Source organism: Mastigoproctus giganteus, chromosome 10 (genome assembly GCF_048544385.1).
Source record: "Mastigoproctus giganteus isolate SK-2022 chromosome 10, ASM4854438v1, whole genome shotgun sequence".
In the NCBI taxonomy this organism is placed as follows: Eukaryota; Metazoa; Arthropoda; class Arachnida; order Uropygi; family Thelyphonidae; genus Mastigoproctus; species Mastigoproctus giganteus.
Window position 1 is genome coordinate 159123488 of NC_143584.1, and position 10852 is coordinate 159134339.

Sequence of the window (10852 nt, forward strand, 5' to 3'; positions counted from 1 at the left end):
CACATGAAAAGCATGATTATTGATTATTTTTAATCTGAGTTAAGTAATATTCAAAAAATGTCACAAAATATTTCTTCAACATGTCCTGTCATAACAGTTTGTTAAACAGAACTAACTTCTGAATTTTACATAATAGTGACACCTTGACATTTCTCAATGAACTTTTACTTTAAGAAAGCCACATGTTATCTTTACTAAGTTAGTTACTTTGTATTGAATATTTCTTTAGGTAGAAAATGTAGGTGGATCACGTCCCCAGTTGTGCATTCTAGAACCACATGGAGAAGATTATTCCACTATATCAAATGATATTCTGAGTGTACGGAATTATGAAGAACACCTCTGTAATGACTATCATCTAGGTTTGTAAATATAGAATGTACATTTTAACTTATAGTTTCCAATTTATCTAGCACAATAGATAAAACTGAACATATGTCTTTGTGATAATTCTCAAGAATATTTTCATTCTCCAAGAAATGTGACCCTCTTGGCCTGGCAGTCATTTGGTAACTTTTAGTCTCTCAACCATCCCTAGTGTCTCACTGTGCTGTGTTGATATTTTTCCTATTGCCATTATTATTATTAGCTATATGGTGCAAGGAAGCCTGAGGCTTATGTTGCACCAGCAAAAAAAAAAAAAAAAAAATTTCTGAATTACCCTGAGAGAGAGAGAGAGAGAGAGAGAGAGAGAGAGAGAGAGAGAGAACACAAGAGTCAGAAGTAGAAGGGAATCACCAAGAAAGAGAAGAATGATGATATCCAGCTCAGCACCCTGGGTGTGCCAAGCCCATGCTCACCAGTTTCATGGTGATGAAAAAAATACTGATGTAACATCACTTTTATGTTAGTACTTCTCTTTCCATATAGATGCACCAGTGACAGTAATTAGCTTAAAAGGATTAATTCAGCTTTGCTTTTGCTCTATAACTGGAATTTTTTTTTTTATGATATGGTTCCTTGTTGAATATTTCTTGTTTTATTAGAATAGGCTAAGATTTTGCATCTAGTAATTTAGAGTTGTGTTACCCCCGGGAAACTTCACAGTAAGCAGATTACCTAAGCGAATCACAAATCACTCTGTCCAGAAACACTTTGGCCATAATATTTTGTGCTCTGGCAAGTCAAAGTTTTTATCCCTTCACTGGAGATGATGGGTAGGTCCATTCCATAGACTGGCATTTTGATAAGGGTCATATGGATGATCCAGATCTCACCACCTGTTATCAGGTAGCGAGATCTGGATCATCCATATAAGAAAACCTCCTTAAAAGTTATTGCGCTGCTGCAACATGTCATGGTAGATCTCCAGCCTAGAGAATTTTATTTCTCTTGTTAACATGGTTACCCACTTGCAGTATATTTTCTCATAATGTATCCAAAATGGTTAATACATTTCCCTTTGAACACCCCAGTACTTGCATCATTGCATATGTAGTTATTATCCTGTCTTTTGAATAATTTCATCCAATGCCTTAGTGTTTCCTTTTCTTTTAATATCATTGGATAGATTCCATGATATCCAGGTGCCTTATTTACTTTTATCTTCAGCAAATTCTCTTCTGCATTGTCAGTAAATCACTTAACTCCCAGTTATAAAATGATAAACTTCTGTTCCCATCCCCGAAACTTCTTCATGCATGAATAAAGATGCAAAATACAAGTATTTATTTAGTTTGTCATCAACCAAACAGAATCATCAGTAGTTATGCCATTCACATTCAGTGGACCAATGTGTTTTGTCCCTTTCCTTCTTATGTAATCTAACATAAGCAAAGAATTGTTAGCTACTTTTCTTTGCATTTAGCCATTTCTTAGTCAAGGATTTCCCGTAATCTTGCTTAGCTTGTTTTATTAGAACTTTATTGCAGACCGGTTCTTGGTTACTGTAGTGTCTGTGTCCCTTGTTGATTTATAATCATTGCAAGCATTTTTCTTCTCTGCCACTAGTCTCATCAATTTATCTGATCCATTTAGGTCTGTACTTTGAACATATCTGTTAGTAGTTTCTGTGATTACTTCCCTGAATGCTTCCATTTAGAATTTGAATTTGGTAACATGATGAGTTGTTCCCATTGAAAATAGTTTAAAAACTAAGCTCATATTGTAGTCACAGCACCTCTGTAGCCAGGTGGGCAGGAGCAGCAGTGCGTAGCACAAGCTTCTTGATTGGACTGGGATTTGAGCCCATCACCACCAAATACGGAGGATGCGGAAAGGTCAGGGAATGACCACCGCATATCCCCAGAGCAATGTGGCTTTAGTTGCTAATGCTCCTTAAAAAAAAAAAAAAAAAAAAATGTAGTCACCTTTATGAAAGCTTACTTTTTTTTTTTTTTTTTTTTTTTTAACCCTTACTTTTATCATTGACAGCAGTTATATCCTTAAGTAACTTCCAACTTAATATATTATGATTTTGCCACCTAGTGGTTCTTTTATCTGGAGATTCCTGGTTCATGAAAAGTCACTGCTAATAAACAAATTAAGAGGTATTGCTTTCTCTTTTCTAATAAATCCAAAAATTTTCTTCTATTGTGGGAGTCACCAACCCACAAGTTCCAGTCAGGATCTGGAAAGTTAAAATCCCTCATTATAAGATATTCTGGTTTGATATTTCACTCTATTTGCCTGTGTAGTTGTTCTTTATACTCATCACAGGTATTTGGTTTATAATGTTTTGTTTTGTTTGTTTGTTATTTGGTTTTTAGGAGCATTAGCAACTAAGGCCATATTGCTCCGGGATATGTGGTGGTCATTCCCTGACCTTTCCGCATCCTCCGTATTTGGTGGTGACGGGCTCGAACCCCGGTCTAATCAAGAAGCGTGTGCTACACACTGCTGCTCCTTCCCACCTGGCTACAGAGGCGCCACTGGTTTATAATGTACTGCTATTGTTATTTTTGTTTTCCCAGTGCTTATGTCATGGCACCTCCATAGCCAGGTGGGAAGGAGCAGCAGTGCAGCACACGCTTCTTGATTAGACTGGGGGTTCGAGCCCGTCACCACCAAATACGGAGGATACGGAAAGGTCAGGGAATGACCACCGCATATCCCGGAGCAATATGGCCTTAGTTGCTAATGCTCCTAAAAACCAAATAACAAACAACAACACAGCTTATGTCATATCAAAATGACTCAACATTTTAACTGCCACCCAGATCAATTGTATGCACTGCAATAGATACTTTATGCTTCTTAACCAAGAGCATAACCTCCCATCCTCCTCCTGTCTTGTTTTTTTCTTCTGCATACATTGTACTCACTTAAATTCCACATCCCTTGGCACCATGTTTTCAATACCCCTACAATGTCTGCATTTGATGACAATCAATGTTTCAAATTCATGAAATATGTTTAGTATATTCCTTTCATTAGTGTATAAGTAAGTATGCATGCACCTGTTTCTGCTCTTGGTAACTCTAACATAGCCCAACACAGCTTATATATATGCTTGTCTCATTAAAACACCCATCAGACTTTGTCATCTTTGTATTCATTGCAATTAGTCCAGTGAATACAATACAATTCATTACAATGAATTGCATTATAGAAAATTGCAATTCATTGCATTTTCTGCAATAGTCTTGGAGACATAACTGTTTATCTTTATAGTAATGCTATTTTATAATCATTAATTTTTTTTTTCTTGATATAAAGGAACATTTAGTCATTTAGGACAGCGTATGCGCATACATTTTTTTCCCTTTAGGCTTGTCACAGACATTCTTCCAGGTATGATATGCTAGGACTTGCTGCCTGGGACCATAAGGTGCTGCTGGAAATAATACTCAGGTCCTATTTTCGAGTAAAGGAAACCAAATTTCAGTGAAATCCTGAGGGATATACCCCCCTTCCAGTGTGCAAGGCATGAAACACTGCACCTTATATATTGGAGATGACCACCTAGATCTGGACTAAAGTAAGGAGAATCCACATTACATAGAAGAATACCACCACCCTTTGTCACCTGGCAATACTAAGTAGTAGATGATGCTCATCATCTGCTGCAACACCACTTTGCTTATTCGAGGCTTGCAGTGGTGAAAGCTGTGTGTGGTCTCCATAGTAAAGCAACCTCCATCTCTTTCTTTGTGTAGTAAGAGTGATGTCTTTTTAGTTTAAGGTGGGCATCATGACAAGGTTCAGTGTTGCTTACATTTAAAGGGTACACCTCTGATATGGCATTTCACAGACTGGCCACTAGATAGTCCACCAGATTGAACCTATTGGTAACACTCTCTAGATGGCATTTAAATCAGCTAATGTATAATCTTGCTGCCATGACTTTGCCAGCTAGTTGACTGGAGTCTCAGTAATGTGTATGCAATGGGAATTGTGAATCCCACATTATATCATGGAGCTAGGAATATTCTATCCGTGTTATTCTATACATATCAAAAAATTTTATTTATTCATGTGACATGTAGCCCCATCATCATCCTCTCCACTTTTACTTTATCTATTGACTGCATCATGAATAATCAAATTAATAGTGCAGCCTTATCAGTAAAAAGATTTAAACCTCTCAGAAACATCCTAATTTATTTCACAAATGTACATGGACACAGTTCCAGTCTCATTTGATGTCCATTTCCACCTACAATCTGCCAAGCTCCACTTACTTTTTCTGACAAGTCTCATGTATTGATTGCCTCAATTACTACTCATTTCAGCTACCCTAAGTATTTCCTTTGTGATCCCTTTTGTTTCAAAGGTGATACTTGTACATACGTCCACCCTGATATTCTTTGTCAGAGACTTCCTAATTTTGAATCTCCTCTTTTCGATCTGCTCTGGCTTAAAATCTCTTTGCCCCTTCTGTCAAATTAATCTGTTTCCTCTATTGTTCTCACAACTGTTCTAATCATATGGAACTCTTTGACTTGCAAACAATCCTTAAAAGTATACGGTCAATGTCAGGGTCCTCCAAGTACTTCATATCACAACTTGGTAATAGTCTCTTTTCCACTGGAGTCTCTCTCTCTCGTCTGAAATTACAAGAATGCAAACTGGAATGATCTGTGTGGTTTCTATTCTTTTACCTTAGTTGGATCACTGTTTTAAATTTTCTGATCTCAACTTTTGCTCAGGCTATGTCAGTGAAATTCTTCTTTTAGGAAGTGAAGAATCCCTTTATTCCACATTTCACCCTAAAATATCACCCATTAGTTAAACCTTGGGTTTATTAATGGATGTGCTAAGGCTGTTCAAAATGTCAACAAATATCTCTCGTCTTCTCAAACTCCAATCCAAGCATGGTACTAAGTACCATAGGTTCTAATACCTCTTGTGTTTGGGGTTTTCATTAAAAAAATAAATAAGAGTGTAGCATATTGCAACTGGCATGTATCCAGATCTCCAGCTTCATTTTCTGCCTACACTAGACCTTGTAATTTTTAAAATAGTTATTTATCAGTCCTGACTCGATTTTGAACAGACTAAGAGTAGAAAATTGCTTCTTGTTCAAATAGTAGTCAAGCATTCTGATCTCTTGTAAAAGCTATTGACTTCAACTTCTGTCTATCAATACTTCCACCTCTGTTACAACTGGCTAGTTTTCTGCTGAATCTTTAGCTAAAGATAAATCTGAAATATTAGAATTCTACTTTTTGTTTTACTCTTGTATTAGTGATCTTGGCAAATCACTTCCTACCGTGTGAAACGCACTCCACTCAATGTCTTCCATGGTCTTCCAGCAGAAGGATGTTAGAAAATTTGTGAGCAATCTTGATACCAAGAAAGATCCATGTCGTGATGGTAGTTCCCACTTGTTCTAAAAACAAGTGGGAAATACTATCCTTCTGCATCAAAATGTGTTCATATCAGGCTAGTCTAAAAAAAGGGGGGAGCATGGAATTCCTCCTGTTTATTTATTCATGGAAAAACCCACGAACTGTCCCAAACCTTCCATGTAATCAGTGGTTGCTAATATGGATTTCATTGGTGTTGATGTACTGGTAATATATTGGTTTATGTTACTCGTCTTTGGACAGATTCAATGGAAAAGTTTGGCAAAACACAAGCAGCTATTCTTGACATTTCTAAGGCTTTTGATCATGTTTGGCATATTGGTCTTCTAAATAAGCTCCCATATTATGGCCTGTCAACTGTTTTTGCTATTGAGTATCCAATGTGTTCCCTCTGGACACTCACTGTGGATGATGGTAGATGGCTGTTTTCTGAATTCTCCACTAATGCTGCTGATGTACCCTAAGTTTCAGTTATTTCTCTCATTCTTTTTCCTCTTGTATATTATTGATCTTTTTCCACTGAATAATATTAATATTGATCCAGATACGGCATGTCTAGGCCATACTGCCATGTGTGGCCTTGAGTTTGTATGGGAATAAAGCAGTGAGAAATGAGAATACCAGATGATTCTAACATGCCCTTCCATTGGAAATCCTATCCCTAATTTTGTTGATGATAGCACACTACTTTCTAGTTTGAGAAACCTTGTCCTGCACAAACAGCCACAGTTTCTTGAATATCTACCACCCAGTCCCTTAAATGCTGATCTACAGGTAATTTTACAGTGGGACAAAGAAAACTTGTTAACTTCAGTCCTTCAAAAACTGAGTCTCTTATTTCTCCCAAAACAAGAGTACTGCTCCTATGCTTGTCTTTGATGTGACACTCAGGTTTCTAAACAAGATCACATATCTCTATTAGAGATTATCCTGATTTCTGATCTCTCTCTCTCTCTCTCTCTCTCTCATGACATAAGCACATCACAAAACTAGGTTTCTTTTTCACTCTTGGCATTACCTTTTTTCTAAACATCTGGTCATGCTGAATAAATTTCAAATCCATCCAACCATGCAATATTGTTTGCACATTTGGAATGATACACCCAAAACGTCTTTCAAGCTTTTACTCCATTAAAAAGAGAGAAATCAGTCTTATTAATGACACATCTCTTACAAAATCTCTCCACTCTCTTTCTCGTAGACATTAAGTTTCTGTTGCTTGCCTTTTCCTTAGATACTTTATGGGCACTGTTCTTCTTAATTAGCATCTGTAATTACCCCACAATTTTCCAAACCAGCCTGCACTTGTTCCACAAGTAGTCAGCATCCATTCAATGTCCTACTCCAAACTCACAAAACTAACTGTTTCTTTTCCTCATTTATCCCTTCTACTTCTGTTTTCTGGAACAACCTTCATTCACATTTATTTCCGGAATACTAGTCTACAGAAATTCATCTCTAATTAGCATTAGCAGAGGCATATGATGCAAGAAAGCAAGCTTATGCAGCATCAGCCAAAAAAAAAAAAAAAAAAAAAATCGCTCCCATTTCACCCCACCGTTCATTCCAAATACCTGTCCAGCTCAGCCTTAAATTTATTTAGGCTATCAACTTCCACAACCAAAGATGGAAGTCTTTTCCACCAATCAACTACCCGCTGGCTAAAGGCAAACTTCCGCACATCTATCCTAAAACTGTCTTTCCTCAATTTGAGTTTATGCCGTCTCAGGTAATTATTCTGAGCAAGAGAAAGAATCCCATCAGCATTGAGCATGCTCAAACTATTCAAGACTTTATACACCTCAATCAGATCACTTCACAGGTGCCTAGTCTCCAGACACTAATCTGCAAAACTTAAGCCTTTCTTCATAAGAGCAACCCTTCGTTCCATTCACTAATCTTGTTGCCTTTCTCTGTACTTGTTCCAACAGCTCTACATCCTTCTTAAAATGAAGCCTCCACACCTGTATACAGTGTGTAGCCTGACTATTCCCTTATACAAGAGGATAATCACCTCCTTATCCCTGCTAGAAAAATTCCTGTATATCATTGACAAGACACCATTTCTGAGCAGTGCAGATGGTCTGCACTGTTCAGAAAACTTCATATCTGCCTGTGCAATTAACCCCAGGTCCTTTTCATTCTCTACCACTGTCAGTGTGGTACCACAGAGTTCATACGTTACTCTGGGATTACTGCTCACCACATGTAGTACTTTACATTTGTCAATGTTAAACTTCATTTGCCACCTCTCAGCCCATCTGCTCAACTTTTCTAGATCCTGTTGCAGCAGTGTACTGTCATTAGTGTCCTTAACAACCCTGCCAACTTTTGTATCGTCTGAAAACTTGGACATTAAGCCTGATATACCATCATCAATATCAATACTACTATTTATAAATACAGAAAACAACAATGGACCCAACACTGAACTCTGAGGGACTCCACTAATAACATTAGTCCACGAAGAGCAGTGTCCATTGATTACCACTCTCTGTCTTCTCCCACTCAACCATCCCTTTATCCATAGCAGCAATTTGTTTCCAATGCTACACTGCTCCAATTTGTGCAACAGTATCAAAACCCTTTCTAAGATCCAAATATATGATATCAAAGTTATTCTCTGCATCCAGTTCCTTTGTGACCACATCATAGTATCCAATCAAATTGGTCAGACAAGACATCCCCTTAACAACTAATAGTAACAAGTATCTTCTGTCTTTTCAGTCTTCAACCCATATACATAGTACTAAATACTGAGGTTCTAATACTTTGTGTTGGACATTTCACACACACACTGCTCTCTCTCTCTCTCTCTCTCTCTCTCTCTCTCTTTGTACAACGAAGATTTATGATACACAAGAGATTACAGATTGCAATTTTATTCGGAATTGCAGAGCATATTTATCTATATATTTAATTGCATTGTGATTAATGGATCTACTGCCCAGTAAAGCTTTGCTCTATTTTTTATATAACAGTCTCCATTAGCATCATTATTACAATAAAAGACGGAGAATATCAACTATCAATGTCTCTTGATAGTTTATAGTCATTCTTATTGGTATCATTGATTTTGTAAGTTCAGCAGACAACCACTTTCATTTAAGAAGAGTAATGCTCTAAAGGCTTTTTCTCTATATCATATCATAACCATTAGAGATGGACAATCTCTCTGAGATCTAGGATCTTAACTTGCCCATATTTAATGTTATTCTGAATTCTTTGAACTATTCTCATTGAATAGAATTCAAGTGATGCCTGTTTGTGGCCATCATAATTTCCTTTCTAGAATTAAAAACCCTCCCTATACTCTTCACAACAGTTTATTCCATGTTATATATCCCAAATTAATTATGGGTAAAAGCTGTACCAGAAATTTTGGTGAAAGAAGTTATTTGAGTGAGATTTCATCCCAAGTCGTCACCCGGGTTTCCACTATGCGACAGCTTGGTTCTCATTTGTGTTTCTTCTTCTACCAGTCTAGTAGGTTATTTCAATACAAGATGAACTGGTCAACTTAAATAAACAAAAACAAGTTTTATCAGCAATTTCAACCATTTGATCTTGTGGTGGGGATGGGCCAATCATACCCCCCCACCACGAGTTACCATCCCCACTACGAGGAAGTATGTTATTACTACTAGCTGGGCATCACCCTACTTCCTAAATAAGCGACTTTAACAAAATCAATAAAGTAACAAAAACTGTTACGATCACTAAACAATTTCTAAAACAGGAGCAGTGAGAGCGAGTGTCCCTCTCTCCAATCTTGCTCTTACTACTTTTTGGTGGAAGAAGTAGAAGCTATAAAATCAATGAAAAATGGCAAAGCAGCAGAACCCGATAAAGTCACTGTTGAAAGCTGGAGGCCAGCCAGTATATAAAGTTGTAGCTAAACTATTTTCAAAATGCCTTCTACTTAACCAAGTACCTGTAGCATGGAAAATGCAGAAGCCATCCTATTGCACAAGAAAGGTGACAAAGCACATTTAAAAAACTATTGACCAATAAGCCTATTGTCAGCTGTCTACAAGGATGTCACAAAGATACTTTCAAGAAGAATACACACAATACTTGATGCAGTACAATCCAAAGTGCAAGTAGGTTTCAGAAGTAGCTTTAGCACAATGGATCACATCCAAACAGTGTAGCAAGTTATAAAGCAGCATAATGAATGCAACCTTCCATTATGCATAGCCTTCATCAAATATGAGAAAGCATTTGACTTAATCACAAAACAAGCAATAATCAATGTGCTAACCAAGGTGTAGACAGTTTAAATCGGTATTCTCTAGTTATATGAAAAGGTGACTGCATTAATATGGGTCAACAATGATAAAGTTCAGATCAACGCAGAAAAAGATAGCCAAGAAGGAGACACAATATCCCCAAAACTATTTTCTACTAGTTTATATGAAATTTTTTGCAAACTAAATTTGGATAATAAAGGACTCAAGATAAATGGAGATTACCTAAATCACTTACAGTTTGCAGATGATATCATTTTTTTTGCCAGTGATCCAGAAAAATTGCAGCAAAACATTGAAGAATTTCAGCATGAAAGCAAGAAGTTCGATTTAAAGATGACTATCAAGAAAACACAGGTTATGTTCAACAAATTCACCAGACCAAAGAAAATCAAAGCCGATGGACAAGAATTAGAAGAAGTGGAAAGGTATATTTACCTGGGACAAGAAATTTCAACAGATGGAAAAACCACAATGGAAATTGAATGGCATATAAAATTGGAATGGCACACATTTGGAAAGCTTAATACAGTCTTCAAGAAAAACTTGTACTCTGTCTCAAATGAAAAGTTTTTGATCAACGTATTCTCCTTGTCCTAACATATGATCGCTTCTCGGCCTTCTGGCTTAGATTGTATTGTAGTATTTGTCCTAACGTATGGTTGTGAAACATGGACATTGAATGCCAAAGAATGCTGAATTTTGAACATAATCAAAACAGACCAACGTGCATGGATTTTCCAGCAAACTAAGATCTGTGACATCATTGAATGAACAAAATGCTTAAAATGGGAATGGGCATCACATATCATAAAGAACTGATGATAAATGGACCAAGCAAATGTCTTTATT

At 36.9% G+C, this 10852-nt stretch overlaps 1 protein-coding gene across 1 annotated transcript in view; it reads left to right on the forward strand.

Moving 5' to 3' along the window:
* Positions 1–10852, forward strand: part of lt (vacuolar protein sorting-associated protein light) — a 286135-nt gene that overhangs the window by 93535 nt on the left and 181748 nt on the right. Inside the window, exon 11 of the mRNA XM_090383057.1 lies at positions 230–362. Within this exon, the coding sequence (XP_090239183.1) occupies positions 230–362 (133 nt within the window). The remainder of the gene's footprint in view (positions 1–229; positions 363–10852) is intronic.